Source organism: Hyperolius riggenbachi, chromosome 7 (genome assembly GCF_040937935.1).
Source record: "Hyperolius riggenbachi isolate aHypRig1 chromosome 7, aHypRig1.pri, whole genome shotgun sequence".
Taxonomy (NCBI): domain Eukaryota; kingdom Metazoa; phylum Chordata; class Amphibia; order Anura; family Hyperoliidae; genus Hyperolius; species Hyperolius riggenbachi.
This window is the reverse complement of record NC_090652.1, coordinates 169,714,415-169,738,586: the sequence shown is the minus strand read 5'-3', so window position 1 is coordinate 169,738,586 and position 24,172 is coordinate 169,714,415. Positions and strand designations below refer to the sequence as shown.

The 24,172-nt window shown below is 42.5% G+C and overlaps 1 protein-coding gene across 3 annotated transcripts in view; it reads right to left on the bottom strand.

Moving 5' to 3' along the window:
- Positions 1–24,172, bottom strand: part of BUD31 (BUD31 homolog) — a 40,098-nt gene that overhangs the window by 7,465 nt on the left and 8,461 nt on the right. For 2 of the 3 annotated variants that reach the window (XM_068244865.1, XM_068244864.1), the window contains 2 exons: positions 10,216–10,321; positions 3,255–3,377 (listed from right to left, as the gene is read on the bottom strand). In XM_068244865.1, the coding sequence (XP_068100966.1) occupies positions 3,255–3,377; positions 10,216–10,309 (217 nt within the window). In that variant the 5' untranslated portion in view covers positions 10,310–10,321. Of the gene's footprint in view, positions 1–3,254; positions 3,378–10,215; positions 10,322–20,881; positions 21,012–24,172 lie in introns of all 3 variants that reach the window. The other variant, XM_068244866.1, reaches the window with a different exon arrangement.

Sequence of the window (24,172 nt, the reverse complement as noted above, 5' to 3'; positions counted from 1 at the left end):
TTAACTCACCCCAAACCCTCCACAGCCCCGTTTCCAGGGGCGGGCCAAGTGCGCGACTACCCTGAGCACTGGTGGGAGGGTGGGCTCAGTGATGGAGGGGGTAGCCGCGGCCACACATGGGGAGTGAGGCCCGACTCCCTCCCTTCCTCTCCCCGGGGCTCCCGCCTCCGCTACAGAGTAAGCGCAGGGAAGCCTGGTATATTGAGCAACTCACCTCCCTACTCGTTCCAATCAACGGTCACTTGCTGCTGGTCTCCTCTGCATAGCCGATACACGCTCTACACCCTGTTAAATCTAACCTATACTGGGGGCACCTACCTAACCAACCTATACTGGGGGCGCCTACCTATCTAATGAATAATGTGGGCACCTAACTAACCTACACTGGGGGCAACTATACTGGCTACCTATATTGGAGGCACCCACCTAGCTAACCTATTCTGCGAGCACTTTCTAACCTATACTAGGGGGAAATATACTCGCTACCTATACTGGGGGCCACCTATGCCTGGCTACCTATACTGGGGGGGGGGGGGTGGGGGGACCATATAGCTGGCTACCTATACTGGGTGCAACTAGACCTGGCTATCCTATACTGTGGGCATCTACGGTGGGGGTGCAATTTTTACACCCTCGCCCTGGGTGCGATTTAGTTTAGAAACTGCCCTGATCTCCATTTCATTTTTCCAGCTACTCCTTGATGGATCTTCTAGAATATTTATGGAATATGCCAAGCTGAAATGTTTACTATGGATGTTAAATATTTGAGAGTTGGGTCTGAGACTATTCATGATGGTGAGCTGCTTAGGCCCTGATGCTGCAAAGCATCTCCAACCCATACAGTTGTTACCAAGATATTCTTGTGTGCTCAGCAAGCAGCTGCCAGACAGCAGTAAACAGTTACCAGGTTGCAGTGAGCAGTTGTGAGAGTTTAAGAGGTATTTCAAAAGTCGATCAAAAGGTCAGTGGAAAAGAGACCAGGCTGTTACCAGTGAAATTCTGTGTTTTGTTGAAGCCAACCAGGTCTTTGAGGCCTCTTTTCCACGGATTGTTGCTAGGCAGTGAAATGCCTCTCAAACTCTCACAACTGCTCAATGCTGCCTGGTAACTGCTTGCTGAGCACACAATTCATGGAAAAGAGGCCTTGAGGGCTATTTTCCACTACGGCGTTTGCGATGGCTGAATCGCAAAACCGCAAACCGCTAGTGATTTTTCAAATTGCTACAGTTTGCTTTTAACATAGGAATCGCGGTAGGTCATTTTCACTACTGCGATTCGGTTTACCTGATCGCGAGGTGGAACAATTATTGCCGCGATTTTGCTATGCAGTGCATAGCATAGCAAAATCACGATCGCAAACGTCGGAAAATCGCCACGAAATTGTGCATTTGCTGAATCGCTATCACTAGCGTTCAGCGCAAACGCTAGTGATTGCTAGTGGAAAAGGGCCCTAAAGATGTATTTCAGAATGCCTTGTCTTGTTCTATTACAGACCACCTCCAATTGTAGATGATTTTACACAAAAGGCCCTTATTCAAGTCACTTTTTCTACCAATTTTTCTCCTGGGAGATAATGTTTCATCTTCTGTTAAAATTAACTTTTCAGCACGCTGCAATTGAAAAAGTACCAAAAAGCAGGTGAAAAAGTACTGCCAACGTTATTCTAAAAAATTACTTTCTTGCTTGCTGGTGGTTTGAAAGCAATTTACTTAAAGGAATACTGTAGGAGGGTCAGGGGAAAATGAGTTGAACTTACCCGGGGCTTTTAATGGTCCCCCGCAGACATCCTGCGCCCGCACAGCCACTCACCGATGCTCCGGCCCCACCTCCGGTTCACTTCTGGAATTTCAGACTTTAAAGTCTGAAAACCACTGCGCCTGCATTGCCGTGTCCTCGATCCCGCTGATGTCACCAAGAGCGCACAGCGCAGGCCCAGTATAGTCTGTGCCTGCGCAGTACGCTCCTGGTGACATCAGCAGGAGCGAGGACACGGCAACACAGGCACAGCTGTAATTTCAGACTTTAAAGTCTGAAATTCCAGAAGTGACCTGGAGGCGGGGCCGGAGCATTGGCGAGTGGCTGCGCGGGCACAGGATGTCTGTGGGGGACCATTAGAAGCCAAAAAAAAAAAAAAAAAGTTAATTGGACATGGGCCATTGTGCAATAAGTAATGTCCAGCAGTCCAGTCTTCTAAATCTTGTAATCATCTATGATTCCTGAAGGCCTCAAAGAAGGCTTTGGATAAAGGTAGAACAACAGCAGAAACTCCACTGTTGCTAGGACTCGCTTGCCTACTGTATTCAGCTGGCTGTGGACCATAGACAGTTATGGTTTGTTCTCAGTTTCACACTGCTCTATTACTCATCTGGGTAGGGTTTTTTTTACATGCGATTTTTCAACTTTCTAATTTTTTATAAATTTGCCCCCTGTGTGTACAATTCTGAGGAAAAATTTTAATCCATTTTGGAATATAGCTGTAACATCACAAAATGTGGAAAGTTATGCGCTGTGAATACATTCCCTATGCACTGAATATAATGTATTTTATTTTCACTATACCTCGTTGCTTGGTGAACAAACTGGAGATTATTATTCCCATTAAAAATAAAGATCCAGGTGTCAGGAGGATCAAGGAGCAATGGGCTGAAGCGCATCATTGATTAGGGAAACATAAGTGACTGACAACTCTAAGGGCTCTTTTCCACAGGCGGCTGAACTACGCGCTCAGTAAGCACTTACCAAGCAGTTGTGAGAGTTTGACAGTTTTGTCATGGCCTATCAACTGCTCACGGAAAAGGACCCCGAGTGATTTAAATAGAAAGAATTAAAGCTATAGTAGCAAATCAAAGTTTCTAGCATCTGGTTAATTAACCAATCGACAACTAAATGATTGAGGTGTATTTGATTTATTAGATCTCAAGCCATTCTTGGGTCATTGGAGATTAGTCTTCAGAAGAATTTACTGCTCATCTGTGAAATACTGTTAGGCCTCTTTTCCACGGACTGAAGTGAAAACACTGTCGAACTCTCACAACAACTTCCTGCTGCCTGGTAACTGCTCGCAGTTTGGCAACCGCTCACTAAGCACGCAGTTTAGCCACTTGTGTAAAACGGCCCTTAAATAACTATAAAAACATCTGTTCAAGGCAGGTATATTTTCAGAATTAAATACATTTCAAATGTAAAGATTTGAATTATTACAAATATCTATTTGTAACTCATATTGTTTGATAAACTGAACAACAAAATAGTACCTCTACTTATAGCTTTCCTTTTATAAAATAGGTCAAATATATAACGAGTTTTCTGGTGATGAATCCGGAATATTGGCCACAAAGACTCTACTTTTCTCTTTCCTTCATGAGGCTCAGTCTCAGCTGGAAAAAGAAATGTATACATTTATAAACACATTTTTCCACATGAATTGTTTACAATTAGAGATGGTCAATGAGATGCAAATATGTCCAGCTTGCATTCACATTGTTTGCAGTTTGGAATCGGATCAAAAAAATCAACAGGAATGCATAAAATATGCATGCAAGCAGCTATTTGCATCTGATAAACCAGCGTTCCCCAACCCTGTCCTCAAGGCCCACCAACAGTACTTGTTCTGCAGAAAACCACACACAATCACAGGTGAGGAAAATTAGTGTCTCAGCAGAGCTGATTAACTACCTTTGTGGAATTTGAGGACAGGGTTGGGGAACACTGTGATAGACTACAGTATCTCCATTTACAATTTTCTGCAGGTAAGGTCCTGTATTAAATCTTGTACAGTAGTACAGAGGCACCAGTAGTGTGAAAATAGGTATTAAAAAAAAAAAAAACCATTGAAAAATAGTGGGGTTAGTGGTGGACTTACCTCCCCAATGTAGACACAGGATGCGGTTTATTTTTTCAACAAAAATAGTTTATTTACATACTCCAGATAGCGCAACACGTTTCACGGGCATATCCCACTTCATCAGACTATAATGTGGAGTAAAACAACTCAAGTGCCCTGGTAAATAGCTTAGCACCTCTGTCAACGTGTCCAACCCTGATGGAGGAGATTTGACCCCGTACTTCCGAACTAGAGAGCGACTTCTTAATCCTGAGTGGGGACAGGTCTAATACTCCCCACCTGCCTTCACAGTGGTTACCTAGGACAGTAACCTAGACTTGTGAGTATAATATTATCCTTACGGACACGCATGTGAGCAAGCGCCCAAGCGGCGAGAAACGGCTGTAGTGCCGTCCGGATTTTCCCCTGGTCACCTCTCCCCTCCACACCACCACAACGTCGGCACACACAGGTTTGGCACCTCTCTTTGAAGTATGTCAAGGCTGATTATGTATGTCTAAAGGAACGGAATAAATCTTTTTGGGAACTGTTTATGTTACGGGTGCACAGTACTCCTTTTTACACGTACTGTATATGTCCTGGTGCCCTGCACAAAACTACTTGCTGCACAGTACATAACGTTTCCTGTATGTCCTATTGAAGTCTGTCTGAAACAATACTAAAAGGTGTGGTGATTACAAGTTTTATGGGAGGCAAAGCACCCTTCGAAACAAGACATTAACATATCCCCAGTTGAAGCATATGAGTGCCAGATCTTAAACTCCTTTCTACAGTGTACCAGTCCATAATATTATACTTACCTTCTCATTCTCACCTTTCCTGTACATACTGCACTATACTGGGCTCTCTGTGTCTCCCCTTTTATCTGTATTTTATCTCATTGTCACCCTGGAACACAGGAGTGGCGCTGGGAAAAAAAAAATGGAGGTTGGGATCTCGGCCATAATGGTCATGTGGCTACCCCTTACTACTAGAAGTTGGAGGAGTTTGGGGGTGATTTGCCTTACACTGTGCTCAAGTTAGGTTTTAAAGAAATTACAATAATCTATAGTAAATTTTATTTAACAGAAACTAGAGTGCCATTACAAAAACACACTTCACCAATGCACAAACTACTGCAAAACAAAAAAAGGATCTTCCCACTTCATCCTGCAGCTATATACTTTATTGCTACCATGTTGAGGCAGTTTATAGGCAGTGAAAAGACTATCGAACTCTTAAAACTGCTTGTTGCTGGCTGGCGTGCAGTTCAGCCGACTGTAGAAAGGCCCTAATAGTACACGGTTTAGTGAATGTCATATTCCAAAATTCATTTTCATTTAAAAAGCGCCACATGCAGGCACAGCCAGTTAGCACTTGCTCACGTTTGCATTCACATAAATCTGTCTCACACAACAGTTAACTTATGTGTCCGTATATACAACAGAGGTAGTTTGCTGCTTACATTTTTTTGGTTAATTCTTGTAATGTATACAAGAAACCTGTTGCATTTCCTTTGCAGAGGTTTATGTGACTTTAGTTAACAGTGTTACAAATATCCTCTTTTCCACGGACTGTTCATAAGCAGTGAAATGCCTCTCAAACTCTCACAACTGCTTGCTGCTGCCTAGTAACTGCTCATTGCAGCCTGGAAACTGCTTGCTGGGCACACAGTTCAACAATCCGTGGAAAAGAGGCCTCAAGGAAACAGATCTACTTACCTGGTGCTTGCTCCTGGCAGCTTATGTGTCCCTTGCCGCAGTTCCGCTCCCAGCCGGTGGCCCTGGGGTCCCCTCCAATGCAGCAGCCGACCTAACAAGGACGGCAGCCTCTGCAGCTGCATGTGGCCGCATCGCTCGCAATCCCGCAGCAGGACACATAAGCTGCCAAGAGCTGGGGGAAGCCCCAAGTAGATTTGGTTGTTTTTTTATGAACGCAGATGTTTCCTTTAATGTTACTAAAAGATCATATAATAGAGTTTTCAGCCAGGAAACAGTTTGCAAAACAACATTTACAGTGCAAACCATTTACTGCCTAAAACTGGACCAGTCAAAAGCGACAGGGAGGTCATTTGTCTGGCTCAATTCCAGCCCATGTACAATCTGTATTCAGGGCTAGCTCACACCAAAATTGCCTAGCGTAATTGCAGACGCTTACTGCGTTTTTCAGCGATTTGCAGTAGTGATTCCCAGCATGTACCTAGCGATTTGTGGAGCATTTGTGTTTATCAATTTTGAAGTTCTTGTGGCGAAGCAGGAACTTCACTTCAACCTAGAAATTAATGGTTTTTGCCCCAAACCGCTTTGACAATCACTATGTTCAAGGATTTTTAAATCCATTTCACAGTTTTCTAATATTTTATATTGAGGAGTTATTGCCTCCAAAATGCTGTATGACCTGGTGTTGGGGTACTGATAAACATTAGACTTTCATATATTTTAGATTCATTACACACAACTGAAGTAATTCAAGCCTTTTATTGGTTTAATATTGAGGATTTTGGCATACAGCTCATGAAAACCCGTCCGACCAATAAAAGAGTTTTGAAAACAAAAAAAGTCAACCTTCAAATAGTTATGTTCAGTTATGCACTCAATACTTGGTCGGGAATCCTTTTGCAGAAATGACTGCTTCAATGCGGCGTGGCATGGAGGCAATCAGCCTGTGGCACTGCTCAGGTGTTATGGAGGCCCAGGATGCTTCGATAGCGGCCTTAAGCTCATCCAGAGTGTTGGGTCTTGCGCCTCTCAACTTTCTCTTCACAATATCCCACATATTCTCTATGGGGTTCAGGTCAGGAGAGTTGGCAGGCCAATTGAGCACAGTAATAACATGGTCAGTAAACCATTTACCAGTGGTTTTGGCACTGTGAGCAGGTGCCAGGTCGTGCTGAAAAATGAAATCATCTCCATAAAGCTTTTCAGCAGATGGAAGCATGAAGTGCTCCAAAATCTGATAGCTGGATGCATTGACCCTGCCCTTGATAAAACACAGTGGACCAACACCAGCAGCTGACATGGCACCCCAGACCATCACTGACTGTGCGTAGAGAGAGAGAGAGAGAGAGAGAGAGAGAGAGAGAGAGAGAGAGAGAGAGAGATCTCTATCTAAATATCTATCTATCTTCTATCTATCTAAATATCTATCTATCTATCTAAATATCTATCTGCACATACATCTATAGCTATCTAGACACGTGTGTACGGGTGTACGTGTGTGTATATACACACACCCCGCTCTGGTGCAAACTAGTCCATACAAACACATTAGCCAAGTGCTTTGCAAAACACTGGCGCTCAAAATCTCTCGGTGTAAACCAGCTCTAAAATTGCCTGCAAGCAAGAATTATCAGTATTTCATTGACTAACTTAAGTTAAGTTGGCCATACACTATACAATAACATTTTTAGAGGGATGGAATGTCTCACTTAACAGGAAAGGTTAGATAAACTGGGCTTATTAAGTCTAGAGTATGCCTTAAGGTGCATACACACCTATTGACTTATCAGGACCCGATCCCCTAGGGCGACATCACAGGCCGGCCTCTGAAGACGCTTGTCAGCTGTAGTGGACGACCCATTCTGTTACTATGCGAGGAGGGACGACAGAGTGGTGTGTGCGTACCGTCACGCAGCGGGTGGGGGAGCAGTGCAGACAATGCGAACGGCCATCACGGGGGTTAGTTGATCTGCGTGCAGGGATCGCTTGCAGGTCGGGGAGCGGCGGCCACTGTACATATGCCAATTGGCTGAGGTGGTCGTTATCGGTCGCCTTAGTCAAGCGTGTGTACGGGCCTTTAGAGGAGACCTAATTAACATGTATAAATACATCACAGGGCAATATGAAAGCTTGGCAGTTGAGCTTTATGACCCTGCAGTTGTCCCTGCAAAGGACAACTGTAATGAGAGGGAAATGGAGGCTGTGACGCCGTCGATATGACATATCGAATGAGTCATGGAGTTACGAACGCTAGTTCTTCGCAAACCAACCAAACCGACAGTTTTTGGTTTAAATACACTTTTTTTTCCCTTCGCCAAAGGGCTGGAGGAATCTTTTCATGGTCAGTTAATTAGCCTCCTGTGAAAAGATTCTCTGCCAGCACAGGGGACCCCCTGAGGTGTTTATGACCTCATCCATCAGGTGAAGGGTAGATATCAGTTGACAGAAGCTCATAAATTGTAGCTTTCTCCAGCCTGATCGGCCCCAGTCTCAGCATGAGATATGACACCTCGGCTGCTCCCTGAGCTTCAAAAGACTTCTGACCTTAGGAAAACCTGCTGTGACCGCAGGAATCCCAATATTCATGTGTTCTCCATATTTCCTTCATAATTCCTGACATAGCAGATCTCCCTGGCCATGAAATCTGCACAGGTTATGGGATTCCACAGGGCGCTGGTTCTGACAGGTTTACGGACCAATCGGACTGCCAGATCTAGCGTAAGATTGTTTTAAAATAACCCTCTAATACCCCAGGGGTCTGATCCCCCAAGTTTGGTATCAACGTTCTTGATAAATTCTGACAAACCTAAAAATGTTATTAGATTTAACCTAACTTGTACGGTTTGCAGATGAGCACACTTATGATTCAGGTAAATTTGTGTCTCTATGAGAGGGGCAGAGATCTCCTATTCCAAAGAGGTGTGTGATCCACGCCCCCTAACCCCTCCTTGCTGGAGTGGGGGCTATAACCAGACAGAGCCCAGAAAGCTCTGAATCCTTTACCTTCAATCTGATGCCTAGTAACATCCTGGCAGCCCGCAAGGACACGGGCCAAAACCTCCATCTTTGAACTTTCTAACAAAGGCCTGTTGGCCGCATGGCAACCGCCATTTTGGGACTTTCGCCAAAGACTTGCGATTGCCGCATGGACTACCAATAACGGTATTTAAACTGTATATTCAGACATTCTGTTCCTTTTCCTCTCTGTCAATCAATGTGTTCTAAAATAAGCTGTGTGTATGTAGTTTAGAAATAAACTAACGATTTTTATCGTTCAGTCTTGTGCCTGTTCTGGTCATCTGATTGCTGCTATAACGAATCTGCCCTCTGAAGAGTCAGTCATACTACCACATTGTTTTATGGTTTGCTTATAAATTGTTGATTTGCTAGCTAGGTTGTAAATAACCGTTTCTTCCTTCTAGGATTAGCTAGTACCAGATTTCCTGTGCGAAATCGATAACTTTCGTTTCTCGATTGTAACCACAATTCGAGATTGCATCATATAGGGACCCAGTAACCTTTCTTTAACGTCACATTGCTCACAGTCTTTAAGCCGTCGGAAGTGACTATTCCCCAAACGGTGACTGGAGCGTGTTGAACGTGATTGGGCTGGCTACCTTATTATGATAGCGTTGGGGTCTCTTCGCCCCAGTTGGAGACTGTCTGCTCCATTCATCCAATCAGACAGTGGTGGCAGTTTACCCGATTTCCAGCGCAAAATCGATATTTTTAGTTTACCGATTGTATATACAATCAGAATTGTACATGTATGGGCACCTCCAACCGATCTTAACCGTTTACTACGCACACAGTGAATTTGCTTCCAGAAGTCTCTAGTGCATGAGACCTGCATGGCAACAGTGGCCTAGTAATACGGGATTGGTGGATGTTTGTTCCATTACATATTGTCGGCAGCTGCGCGACCAATCTTTGTCAGTCTGTTCACCGTACTTCCTGCGTATGCTAACGGGAGCAGATTAGACGGGATTGGCACGCTCTGTCGCCTTTTCCTTTTTTTTCTTCCCTCTGACGATCCAGCAACCGGTCTCGTTGTCCGTCTGCGCCCGTACTTCCTGCGTACGCTAACGGGAGCAGATCTCGACGGGATCGCGGGGCTGGATTGTCACAGAGGCTGCCATAATAATTTCCTTTTAAACAATACCAGTTGCCTGGCAGCCTTGTTGAACTATTTGACTGCAGTAGTGTCTGAATTAAATCTGCAACAAGCATGCAGATAATCTTGTCAGATCTGAAAAGGATGTCAGAAACACCTGATCTGCTGCATGCTTGTTCAGAGTCTATGGCTAAAAATATTAGAGGCAGAGGATTAAGCAGGACAGCCAGGCAACTGGTATTGTTTAAAAGGAAGTAAATATGGCAGCCTCCATATCCCTCTTATTACAGTTGTCTTTTAAATCTGCAGATGTGCTGCTGTTCTATGGTGCTCTAGTGAAGTCTAGGACATCACCTTCAACTGCACCACTGCTATTTTCTGCTCTCAAAGTAATAATAATCCTGCCTAAAGCCGAGTATACACATTGCATTAATGTCACCCGGGAGTCGATCCCTTGGGTGACATTGCAGGGCCAAGGCCATGCAGACACATGGCTCACTATGAAAGCAACATGTTCTGCCCCTACCCAGCATGGGAGTGACGTTGTGAGGGGCATTTACCTTCTCTCATTTTTTGATCCAGCTCATCCAATGTTGGTTCTATAAGTTCCCATCCATCTGGAGGTGCCTTCCTGCTTCTCTTTACCTTAGGCATGGTTCAGATGGCCTTATAAAAAGAAGGAGACCTACATTTACTTATCAGAACACAGTCTAAATTTTGTTGCAGAATAAACATAATTCTGAATAAAAGCAATTTGGAATACAGTACATAAAAAAGTGTGGGGGAACAAAACAAAAATATTTCATTTCATAGGTCAGTTAAGATGAAATTTGGGATCCCAACACTTTGAATGCTACTGTTCATCATCCACTGCAGTGGTTTTCAGTGTAGAAGCAGTACTTAAAGCCCAAGTCAAGCCTCCCATTTTTTCATGCGCGACAGTAAAATTTAATTAGCAAAGCATTATGTTTTGTGCATCACATGACTGTACTTTTTGTCAGGGCTGTGGAGTCGGTACAAAAATCTTCCGACTCCAACGCCGACTCAGACTCCTCAGTTTCTGAAACCACGATTCCGACTCCAACTCCGGGTACCCAAAATGGCTGAGACTCCGACTCCTTAGTCTAATACTTAACAGGGCTGTGGATTTTGTACAAAAATCATCCGACTCCTCAGTTTATGAAATCAACGACTCCAACTCCGGGTGCCCAAAATTGCCCTGACTCCAACTCCACAGCCCTGCTTTTTGTGCACACACATCCCCACAACAATTAAATTACCTGTCTGGTTGGCTCCTCCAGTCCTATTTCCCTATTGAAATGACACTACAAATGAACTGGAGAGAAGACTGGCACCTACTACTTCCACCTTATAAAAGAGTAATTCTTTGTGGTCATCACTGCAGCTACAGCAGAGTCTCAATTGTCTTATCTACACAACTGGCCACAAAGAGTTAATCTGTCAACTGCAGAGGTTGGAGTTGGTCAGTGATAGCAGCTCTCTTTGGCTTGGGAACGCCCACTCAGTGATATTTGGGTCATAGGAGTATTACTAAGAGAATATCTTGACTAGTCGATGTACAGAGGCGCCAAAAGAGTAAAAGATTGTAAAATGTTTAAAACATTTTGGTGGCGGTGGTGGACCAGCCACTCAAAAAAGGACTTGAAACTGTCACTTGGGATACAAACAATTGATTCACATACTCCACGAACAATATCGCAACACGTTTCACGGGCACGATCCCGCTTCATCAGGCATTCAACAACGGGAGTATTACACCAGCGTAGGTCCAATATATGCTTGGCACCTCACACAGGAGGTGCCAAGCATATATTGGACCTACGCTGGTGTAATACTCCCATTGTTGAATGCCTGATGAAGCGGGATCATGCCCGTGAAACGCGTTGCGATATTGTTCGTGGAGTAGGTGAATCAATTGTTTGTATCCCAAGTGACAGTTTCAAGTCCTTTTTTGAGTGGCCGGTCCACCACCACCACCACCAAAATGTTTTAAACATTTTACAATCTTTTACTCTTTTGGCGAGTTTCAAAGAGTTCCAGATCTTACCTTGCAAGAAGACACAGTAATTATAATCAAAAATGTACTGTTTATTGAGCACTCTAGACAACTCGTTTCGCGACCTAAGTCACTCCTTCAGGTCATATAGTGTGCCAGCAGGCGAGAGCATCAGAGTGTGGGCTTTGAATTTTTAATTATAATTATTATAGGTCTTCTAGCAAAGTAATATCTAAAACTCTTACCTGACTTTGCAAAGGTTTTTTATTGGTTTCCATTTATTCTTGATAACCCCCCCACCCTTTTTTGGTGGGTGCCTCCTACATGTGTTTTTAGTTCTTCTATATCACCCTACCTAGTGGGGGGCTCTGTACTACAGTCTGCATGTAGAGCAAAATTTTGATTGGAGTGGCGACGAATACCCTTCACCAAAGGCCCGAGTGGGGATGGTACTTCCCCCCACATGCGCACGAGTGGTTGCCTCTGGAAGCAACCCATGTTAGGGAGTATATACTCTGATTTCTACATTATTGACCCATTGCATAACAATATTATGCAATAGCAGGCTCCCGGCATCCATGTGTCCTTTTGTCTTCACTAGTGTGGTTTGAAAAACAAAACAAAAAAAAAAAAAAAAAAAAAAAAAAAAAAAAAAAAAAAAAAACACAACATCTTTCAAGTAACATCACACACACAGCATTACGTTAGCAAGAGCTTTTAAAAGCACAAACCCTCAGAAAAGCGCTACTAGTGAGTCCCAGGCTTTAAGCCATATTCACCCGTAAAACTCAAATTTCTAGTTCCGTCTGCAAATAGATATGATTTTTTTTGTTTGTTTGTTTTTTTAAAGACATGATGAATTATGCATCCTTGCAGCCATGCCTACATACTTTAGCTCCTCTAAAAGAAAGTTAGTGACATGACTACATACACTATGTAAAGCACTCAGAAGATGTCAGCACAATAATAAAAAGAAAAAAGAAGGAAAGAAGAAGGAAAGAAGAAGGAAAGAAGAAGGAAAGAAGAAGGAAAGAAGAAGGAAAGAAGAAGGAAAGAAGAAGGAAAGAAGAAGGAAAGAAGAAGGAAAGAAGAAGGAAAGAAGAAGGAAAGAAGAAGGAAAGAAGAAGGAAAGAAGAAGGAAAGAAGAAGGAAAGAAGAAGGAAAGAAGAAGGAAAGAAGAAGGAAAGAAGAAGGAAAGAAGAAGGAAAGAAGAAGGAAAGAAGAAGGAAAGAAGAAGGAAAGAAGAAGGAAAGAAGAAGGAAAGAAGAAGGAAAGAAGAAGGAAAGTGCCGGCTGCTTACCTGGTAGCAGTGTTCCGGCGAGTCCTCCAGGACGGCCCCTCCTGAGATTGTGTAAGTCCCCCCTCCCAAATCGGAAACACCTTAAGAGAATTAAAATAATTAATTGATGCAGTATAAATCCCACCTCCTCACAATCTCCCACAGTTTATGCAAAGAGAAGAATAACGAACCACACTCCCCTTATAAATAAAAGTTAAAAGTCAGGGTTGCGAACTAGGCGGCCGTCCTGGAGGACTCGCCGGAACACTGCTACCAGGTAAGCAGCCGGCACTTCCTCCCTTCGTCCTCCAGGACGGCCCCTCCTGAGATTTAGCGAGAAATTTACCCTAGGGTGGGATGACTGCTTGCAGAACTTTACGACCAAAAGATTGGTCTTGAATGGAGAGGAGTTTAACTCCGTAATGCTTAACGAATGTCGAATGCCTGGACCATGTCGCAGCCCGACAATCTGTTCCAAAGAGACTCCTGACCTTTCTGCCCATGACGTCAATAAAGATCTGGTCGAGTGTGCTGTAATATGAGCAGGTGCCATTACCTGAGCTTCTGAGTAAGCAAGAGTAATAACCTCCTTAATCCATCTAGACACCGTAGCTCTAGAAACCTGAACTCCTGTTCTAGAATCTCCGAAAGCTATCAGAAGGTTAGCTGAATTTCTCCAGTCCTTGGTTCTTCCCAATGGGACATGAAGTCTAAGATGCAATATAAGTACCACCTCATTCTACCTATCCTGAGTGCATTGAATATTACCTTGAATCAGTAGGAGATTTAGCAATGGATTTAGGTGGGTATATCCATTTGTTGTGGAGGCTACGTGGAAAACTAATTACCGGTAACCATACGTTTTGGCTTCTGCTTGCCTCCACCATAGGTGACCAATGAGAGTTAGAATAGAACCTCTTCTCAGGATAGGACCACTCCAAGGATTGATTTCTTGGTAGATCCAAAACGATAGAGCTTTATGAATGTGACATAAGAGGCCCATGCGGTAGCTTCACCCTCATATCCAGTGAGCTTAATTTACCTCTTTTTTAATTGAGAAATTAGCACATAAGGAAAAGAAAGATTCTCTGATCCTTGTGGAAATCAGACCTAAGTTTCGTAGAAATAAGAGCGGTAACCTGAAATCAATTCTATTCTTCAGGACAGACATGGATGGTGGTTAAATGTATAGGGCCTGTATTTCTCCAATACACCTGGCCACCGCTGTCACCACCAACAAACATCTAAGGACTAAGTCTGTATAGTGAAAGCCTTACTAATTCAGACGAATGGCAGCCTCACTTTAGGATGAGCAGACTGTTGGAATGTAAGTATACTTGAATTCTAGTCTCAGGTACTGAAGTCTAGAAAAGACTTGAGATACAGGGTCTCTTTAAGCAGAGTTTCTCAGAGAGAAATGATACAGTCATGTACCAGGAACATGTCCCTCTTGGAAGGCCACATAATGGGTTATCAGGTCTAACTGCCCCCGACAGTTAGACGGACACCATAAACAAAGCCGATATTTACAAAACATTGCATTCTTTGTAACTAGGTTATAAAGCAATGGCTTATTAATTAATGAGGTGGGTCACATGCCCATGCCAACACAAGATGCTTAATAAAGCCCTTTGAAAGGTGAAGAAGGCTGTCTCCGCTCTATCCCCTGTATGCTGATGAGTTTCTGGTGCCGGAGCAAAAGGTGTGTGGTGCTGTTGCCAATGGCAACCAGCATATAAATTCTTACACAGACCATGCCTTCAGATATCGAGAGGCCACTATAAAATGGCCTGACCCTGCTTCACAAAGATCATCCAAGATCTGCAAGAACAATGGCACCTTTACCAAAGGTAGGGCTACAGCAGATGCCAAACCTGTTTTGGTCAGTCTGACGCAAAAAGAATACCTGTGGTCTGATCCTACATCCCTTTTCGAAGTACCCTTCAAGGGGGAAAAAACAAACGTATGCTCCCCCCTGTGCCGCAACAAAAGTGTTCACACTCGCTGGAGAAAAAACGAACAACATTGTTCCAAGCAGAAACCAGGTAGCTGCAAATTGTCAAACATATTTGTTCGGACGCCAGTTCTGAGATGGTTGTTTGCAACTCAACCTACATGCTAGAATAATATCCCTTCCTTTGAGATAAGCTGATCTCAAGGAAGCACCGTGTTCACTGCCCAGCAGAATGTCTGAGCATAGGAAGTTTAAGATTATGGGTGGACTATAAGTCCCACTTGTTAGTTTAAACTGAGTCACAGATTCACGAATCTGTTTTCCAACCGATTCTCTCATTTCTGGAGAGTACTCCAGACTGCCAGTAGATTAAAGAGAATATTTTCTCCAATGAAGCACACCTGTCATGCATTTAATTGAGATTCAGATGCCTTGTACAACTCCAGAGTCTTGCATCTGTCGTAATAACGAATGGATTTTATAATCCATTCGATTGCAGATTTGGTTGAGAAGTCCATTTCTCGGGAGAGTGTCACTGGATCTGACATCCAGATCGATTTCTCTATCCAACCACTGACATAGAATTGCTGTTTGACATATTTTGTAGACAGTTTGTGCATAAGCAACAACTGGAATACAGGCAAAATGAAAGACATAGCTTGTCTGTGACCGCCTTTGCTCTGAAAAACTATCAAGAGTGTTTTTGATCCAATCCTTTCTGCAGACCCATCCTAAATACTCTACAGTTGTAAAACAACCTGCATATTATCTTAGGTCTTCCTTCATTTTCACAGCTAGGTAAAGCTAGAAAATATCTTCTGTATACTCAGATTGCTGCTATTAAAATCATGTTCTTTCATAAAGATCCTGGGAACACTTGTAACCCATCAAGGAAGTACTCAGGACTGCAAATGAAAAAGACTTGGGATTGAATCCTGAATTGCTGCCTCAGCATTTATGTTGCGCTTCTGTCCCAACGGACGGAAGGCGTCTGAGCTGCAGCCATTAAGGTACGCTCAGTAGGCAGTAGCAGTTCCAAAGAGCCTCGCCCAAGGACTCCTTACCAAACAGGTGTAGGCTTTCTGAACAGGGAGAGCTAAGGTACTAATCCCAGTCCCCAGTGTCAGAGGTAGAGCCCTTAACCACCACACTAGCCACTGTCCCTTTTTTTTTTTTTTTTTTAAACAAACTTGCCATCAGAATAACTTATGCATCAACCTTGCATCTATTTATATGCAACAAAAAAAAAAAAACAGTGTTGCAATTCAAATGTCTATGTGCAGAATCCCTGCACATAAGTAAAAAACACATCTGCTAATAGCTTGACTCCTGTGCATATTCCCTGCACAAAATTATCTTCTGAAAGCACACCTGCTATCAGCATCATTATCTGAAAAGAGCACTTGCTATTGCAAACAGAATGTCTGTGTATAATTATTACACACCATTGTTATCTGAAAATTAGCTTTGCAAACTGAAGGTTTCTGTGCATATGTTTTGCATGTAATTCTGCATTGCATTCAGAACCCTGCATTCAGACTATGTGCCAATCCATGAACATAACTCCTATCTGAAATGCACCATTGCATTCAGAATATCCATGTGCTAAACCCTGCACATAATTATCTGATAAGTAGCATTGCATTCAGGATCTGTAAAGCACACCTGCTGGCAGATAAACTAAGCATGCATATAATTGTCTGAAAATGTATGCACACAAATCATTAACAGAAAACCCAAACTTGTTATAACATTTGTGCACAAATCATTACATGAAAGTATAACTGCTTTCAGAATATTACGGCCAACCAAAATATGTATGCATGTATTTGCATAATCCGCACCACACCATTCATTGTAATCAGCCAAGCTTCAATCAAAATGCACAATCCCTGATTGTGGAAAAATCTACTTTGAGACCCAGATTTAAACGATTCCAACAATCAAGCAATTGATTATGTATATGGCTGCTCCCCTGTGGTATGAACGCTTGAATTTGAGGGAATTGCCAGAACAAAAAGGTGTAGCCTGCATAGGGCAAGAGGGTAAAGCTGCCCTGAAAGCTGAGAAAGTTGTAGCCATTTCCTGTTTCATGGGTTTCATCAGGTCAAATAAAGCTACTGTGGTACTTTCAGGTCTAGGAGCATAAGACTTAGACTTGATATAACCGACCAAACAAAGTCTTAGAGGTTCCTTCAGGCAACTTGCAACCACATTTAGTACATCAGCTAGACTTCGAAGTGCTTTTGAGTTTCTGTAGTACAAAACAACTCAAACACCAAGAGTCTTACTAACATGTACCCATTAACAATATGACAGGAGTCTGCAATAAACACTGCAATGTGTTTGCTTACTGGTGGATGTGACCTGACTGCTCAGTCTCACCAGTTGCAGCACTCTCCTGAGCTTCTGTGGTGGGCCCACTTGACTGCACCATGACCCCCTCAGAGCTGTAGCGTCTGCGTGTATAGCGTGGCCATGGCGGTTTACAAAACTCGCACTTTCAGCCGTCTAACACGATCAGTACGCATGACGTTTTATGCATGACGCAGTACGCACCACGCGCTCACGCGTATCCAATGATGCATACATGCGACCTATCATGCAAACTTACGTCATATTCGGGAATGCGGAAAATCCGGCATCTCTGCTTACCGCCGCCATGCCCGCAGAAAGTATAATGAAGAGAGGGAACCTCTCCAGTCCCCTTCATTCAAAATAGGAAAAAAACAGGTAACCACCTGCTTAGCTTCCTATTCTAGGCCGCACACCAGTAACAAGCCTAAATTATACTTTACAAAAAAATAAAAAAAAACAAAAAACAAAGAAAAAAACAATAAAAATGGTGCAGCAGGTGCCAACAGGCTTCCCCTACTGAAAGGAACAACCTTCCCTGGTGCTTCCGTGGTGAGGTCTGGGAAACAAACAAAAAACTGTGGGAGATTGTGAGGAGGTGGGATTTATACTGCATCAATTAATTATTTTAATTCTCTTAAGGTGTTTCCGATTTGGGAGGGGGGACTTACACAATCTCAGGAGGGGCCGTCCTGGAGGACGAAGGGAGGAAGAAGAAGGAAGAAGAAGAAGGAAGAAGAAGAAGAAGAAGAAGAAGAAGGAAGAAGGAAGAAGAACTACTGAGTTGAGTTGTCCAAATGTTTATGATTAAAAGATATAAACTGCAAGGAGTGTTTGCAGAATGACCTGCAATGCATTTTGTTGTGCTGGAAACAACCATTTTATTTTCTCCCATTAAAGAGAATCTGTATTGTTAAAAATCGCACAAAAGTAAACATACCAGTGCTTTAGGGGACATCTCCTATTACCCTCTGTCACAATTTCGCTGCTCCCCGCCGCATTAAAAGTAGTCAAAAACAGTTTTAAAAAGTTTGTTTGTAAACAAACAAAATGGCCACCAAAACAGGAAGTAGGTTGATGTACAGTATGTCCACACATAGAAAATACATCCATACACAATCAGGCTGTATACAGCCTTCCTTTTGAATCTCAAGAGATCATTTGTGTGTTTCTTTCCCCCTGAAGCTCACTGAAGTTACAAGCTGATTGTTTGTTTACTCTTGCAGACAGCTCTGCCCGGTTTGTCTGTAATTCTGCAGTGTGTGACTCATCAGTATGTGAACAGAGGATTTATCCAGCTTGTAAAAGATAAGAGAGCAGAGAAAAGCTGGCTAATGTAAATAACACACACACACAGGGGAGTGTGCATAGAGGGGGCATGCATAGAGATCACACTGAAGAGTTGGCAGCCTTCCAGACACAGGATGACAAGTCCGACAGGGGAAAGATAAGCTGATTTATTACAGAGATGGTGATAGTAGAAAGTGCTGCAGTAAGCCAGAGCACATTATAATAGGTTTAGGAACCTGTAGGATGGTAGAAAACACAATGACATTTTTGTTACAGAGTCCCTTTAATGCAGCATTACACATAAACCTATGTTTTGATGAAGCAGTCAGACTTGCTTGAAACTGTATTTCTAAAAATATTTCAGGACAATGCACCCACTTACAAAAGGAAGTGAAAGTGAAGAAGAAAACCCATGATACTCAATTAACGTCAGTTATGAACAGAACCACAAATACAACATGAGGAGGCAGATGGTGGGATTTTGTGATATTCTTCAGGAAGACTTCTAGAAATATAGTTACTGGTAAGTCTAGGTATATTCTGGGGGAAAAAAAAAATAAATAAAAAATTGGATGTGTCCTATCAAGTTCAACCTTGCTGCACATCCATGCAGAGGATTTTTTTCCAGTCATGTTTCAAAACACCTACACCTAAAAACACAAGTAAGAACTATGCATCCTATGGAGGGACTGCCGCCTGAATTTTCTGTTCTGCCAAGGGCTCACGTTTGCTGTGTCAGGATATCCAGTCTCCACCATTTCAGAACAGTAAGGAGGGAACTAGAAGGTTTCAGTAAATCAAACTTGATTCACTTATGCTAGTTACACATGATACAATTTTCTGGCAGATTTACCTGCCAGATGGATTTTTTTTCCAACATGTCCGATTTGAATTCCAATCGATTTCCAGAAAAGTGAAAGGAAATCGATCATAAAAGCGATCGAAATTCAGATCGGACAGGTTGGAAAAAACAAAACAAAAAAACAGCGATCTGGCAGGTTAATCTGCCAGAGAATTGTATCCTGTGCACCTAGCATTAGGCCCCTGTTGTCTCCTTCCAGGAAGCTGTAATGAATGAGTACAATAGGCTATAATGAACTCCAACAGAATGTAGAGTAGTTGATATTTCCTCAAACTAATCTAGAAAGTGAATATTTACTTATGAGACCATGAAAAAAAAAAAAAAAAAAAAAAAAAATGAACAAATTACTAGATCTTCTTCAGGATCTAGGAGCACAGGTGTCACAACTCAACAACCATGGGCAGAATCTGGCCCACTTAGCCATTTTATGTGGCCTGTGAGAGCTTGAAATGTACACAATTGTCTCAAATAAGGCATCTGCTAATTTGATGTATACATTGCCCATAAACTACACCTTCCAAAAAGCACTTTGTGTGCTGGGTTTCTACTTCAGAGTTTCACAGCTGGTTTGTCAACAAGGAGGACATTAGAAACATCAACAATCCGTCCCAAAAAAGACCAAGAAAAGTTAGTGCTGAAGGAAGACAATTTATGAAAGATGGAAACTTGAGGCTACACACCAAGACGTTGCGTTTTAGGGGACGTTATGGTCGCATAACGTGCCCCTAACGCAACGTATGGTGGTGTTGAAGTTGGACGTCAGATTATGCTGCGTTATGCAGCTCTCAAAGCAGCTGCTCCAGGTTAGTGATAGGAAGTCCGGATCTTTTTAAGGATTCGGATCATTTGAATCGGATCATTGAAAAGATCCGGATCTTTGAACCGAATCATTTGAATCATTTTACTAGGGAAGCAGACTGGGTGAAATGACTAGCAGGACAGGACTTTCCCTGCACTGTACATTATGTATGTTCCTGTTTCTTCCAGACAGACATCCTGTGAACCGAATCTTTCATTGTGATGATCCGGATGATTCGACTCACAAAAAAGATCCGGATCAAATGAACGATTTGTTCATAATCCGGACAACACTACAGTCCCACCACGAGTCTCTGCAAGGCAGTGAATATTAATTAGCCATGACTACTGATTATCCACGTGTCCCATTGCTATATCTCCTTCCAAAAATCCATAAGGGGTTACAGGACCCCCCAGGACGCCCCATTGTTTCTAGCAGTGGGAGCGTGTTGTATCCATTAGCAGGTTATTTAGATAGCCACCTACAGGAGATAGTGAAGACCTTCACACATTGTCTTAAGGACACTACAGATTTGTTGCGCAGGATAGAGTCATTGAATGATATACCTGAGCAATTGATCTTTTGCAGCTTGGACATACAAAGCCTTTTTACGGAAATTCCGCAAAGTGAGGCTATCGAGTGTATTGAGGGCAAATTGTTGGATACTAACCTTTCTAATACAATGGTGTACTTTCTTCTTGAGGTTTTGGAATTCATCTTGAGGTGTAATTACTTTAAGTTCCATGGCCAATTTTATTTTCAACGACAGGGGGCTAGCATGGGCTCACCGGCTGCACCATCTGTTGCAAATATATTTGTGGAATCTCTTGAGAAGGTATTCTTTCTTGACAATCCCAAATACAGTGAGCACATTTTTCAATATTACAGATTTGTGGATGATGTGTTAATTCTGTGGCAGGGTTCCATTGAAACCCTTGAGGAGATGGTGGCTGAGGCGAATAATGGCCACAGTACCATCAAGTTTACCATGGAAATGTCCAGTGAGTTTGCCAATTTCCTGGACGTTACCATTTCCAAACAGGGTAAGGGACTATGCACTAAACTTTTTAAGAAGCCCACTGATAGGAATAATTTACTGAGGAAAGACAGTTACCATCATCCCCACACTACTCGAGCTATCCCTAAGGGCCAATTTATAAGAGCAAAGAGGATCTGTTCTCTGCCTGATGACTATACCCATGTGGGACGAGAATTGGTGGACAAATTTGTCGCCAAGGGGTACCCGCGAGAGCAGTTAGTTAGAATTCAAGAGGAGGTCAATTCAATAGAGAGCAGATTTATTAAAAGGTAGCAGAAAAACAACGGCTAGCAATAAGAGAATACCGTTTGTAATGCAATTTGGGAGGAACACCTCCCTGGTTAAGAAACGGTTAGGAAGTTTTGGCCTGTACTTAGTACCGATCAGGGGGTGGGTAGTCTTTCAGGAGCAGCCTGTGTTTGCTCTTAAAAGGGGTAAAACCATCCTGAATACTGTCAGGAAAGTTGATACGGCTATCAGTTCCACTAATGTTAATGTACAGAGGAATGGTACGGTTGCTTGTTGCAGCTGTAATGTATGCTCAGCAATTGTGAGGGGCAATTTTATTTCTCATCCCCACACTGGAAAGAGAGTGCCAATTAAAGGGAGGTTTTCATGTGCGAGCCCGTATGTCGTATATGGCCTAAAATGCCCGTGTGGCATGATGTATGTGGGCATGACCACACGTGCAGTACGTGTCCGCATACAGGAACACAAACGTTCAATAAGTAGATTTCTAGATGGAAATGATACTTATGAGACATCAGTGTCTAGGCATTTTCGTGATGCTAGACACAGACCATCTCAACTTAGATGGCTGGTACTCGATGCTTTGAATTTGCAACTATGTGTAGGTGATAAAGAAAAATTGCTGCTTCAGAAAGAGGCACGTTGGATCAGTTATTTAGATGTGGTTTATCCAAGAGGGATGAATGAACAAGTGCAATGGAAATGTTTTTTATAAATATACCAGTTTTAATGCTGTATAGTTGAAATGAGTAGATCTTCCAGTGGTAAGTGATTATTGTTACAGAATTCACTTTTCTTTTTTTAGGTCGGTGTTTACGGGTAGCCCCAGTGGAGTGCCCTAGGAGTACGGTTAGTGGGTATATGTATCTGTGGAAGATAGCCCATATGGGAATTTCTCCTTAAAAACATTTTAATACAGATTTTTGTATTGTCTTTATGAGGTTTTACATTTGATAATGAATTATATATTAAAATATCTTAACTGCTTGCTGGTTGGTAGTAAGGAGTGGCTTATGTCTAGTTAGTGATTCCCACGCCCCCTAATTAAGGGGTGTGGTCGTCATGCTAGTATAAATGTATGAGTTGGGGTTGGTCTCATTATACACCTGATGAAGAACCGTGATGGTTCGTAACATGTAGTGTTGCTCCACTATCAATACATGCTTTAAATAGCAAGCCTTTTGTGTGCCGCCTCTTCACTATTTTTGCAGTGAACATTAACCACTTTACCCCCAGCGGTACGAATTTCTCCGCCCCTTTTTTCCCTCCTAAAAAACCAGGGACGGAGAAATCCGTACCTTCCGCGCTACCGCCGCTGTCCGCGCTCCCGCCGCTCGTGCGCGCACACCCGCCGCTCGTGCACGCCGCCGCCCGCTCTGAGATCAATGAACGGGAAAATCCATTCCCGTTCGTTGATCTAGCCCCCGCAATGATCTGCTGCTTCTTTCAGAAACAGCGAGATCATTGTGCGTCTCCCAGCCTCCTACTGCTTCCTGTAAGCGTCCTTCCGGACGCTTACAGGTCGCATGTAAACAAACACTCTGTGGCCATCTTGTAGCCAAATAGTAAACTACACCCTAAAAGCATTTTACATATACAAACATTACATTTACACAATAAATTAACTCATTACCTCCCACACTCCCCAATTTTTATTTTTTTTTTGTAATAAAAAAAAAAAAAAAAAAAAAAAAAAACATAAATAGTTACCTTAGGGACTGAACTTTTTAAATATTTATGTCAAGAGGGTATAACACTGTTACTTTATAAACTGCGGGCTTGTAATTAGGGATGGATGCAAAACTGAAAAAAATGCACCTTTATTTCCAAATAAAATATTGTCGCCAAACATTGTGATAGGGACATAATTTAAATGGTTTTATAACCGGGACAAATGGGTTAATACATTTCATGGGTTTTAATTACAGTAGCATGCTTTATTTAAAAACTATAATGGCCGAAAACTGAAAAATAATAATTTTTTCCCACATTTTTTCCTATTTCCCCATTAAAACACATCTTGGCATAATGTCCCACCTAAAGAAAGCCTAATTGGTGGCAAAAAAAACAAGATATAGTTCATTTCATTGGGAGAAGTAATAATAAAGTTATAGACGAATGAATGGAAGGAGCGCTGAAAGGTGAAAATTGCTCTGGTGGTCAGGGGGTAAAACCCCTCAGTGGTGAAGTGGTTAATTAGCCATGTGACTGGCCACTGAGGAGGAGGGGAGACCTCCTTCTCCAACATTACTGAGCATGTGCAAGCAGTATAACGTACAGCATGCAGCACTTTGTTTAAACGTGCTGCGTTACAATGTAACGCAACGTGGGCATTGTGAACAGCACAATTGATTTTATAGTGCTGCGAGTTAGGCTGCCTTACTGGCTGCTGTAACGTGGGACTTTAACGTCCCACTGTGAAACCAGCCTGAATGTATGTACACACTTCAAGAAGACAAAGCAGTATGTATTTTCTGTTATGAGGCAGTGTCAGTGGGAAAAAAAAAAAAAAAGTACAATATACATTGGAGGAAATAATTATTTGACCCCTCACTGATTTTGTAAGTTTGTCCAATGACAAAGAAATGAAAAGTCTCAGAACAGTATCATTTCAATGGTAGGTTTATTTTAACAGTGGCAGATAGCACATCAAAAGGAAAAATCGAAAAAATA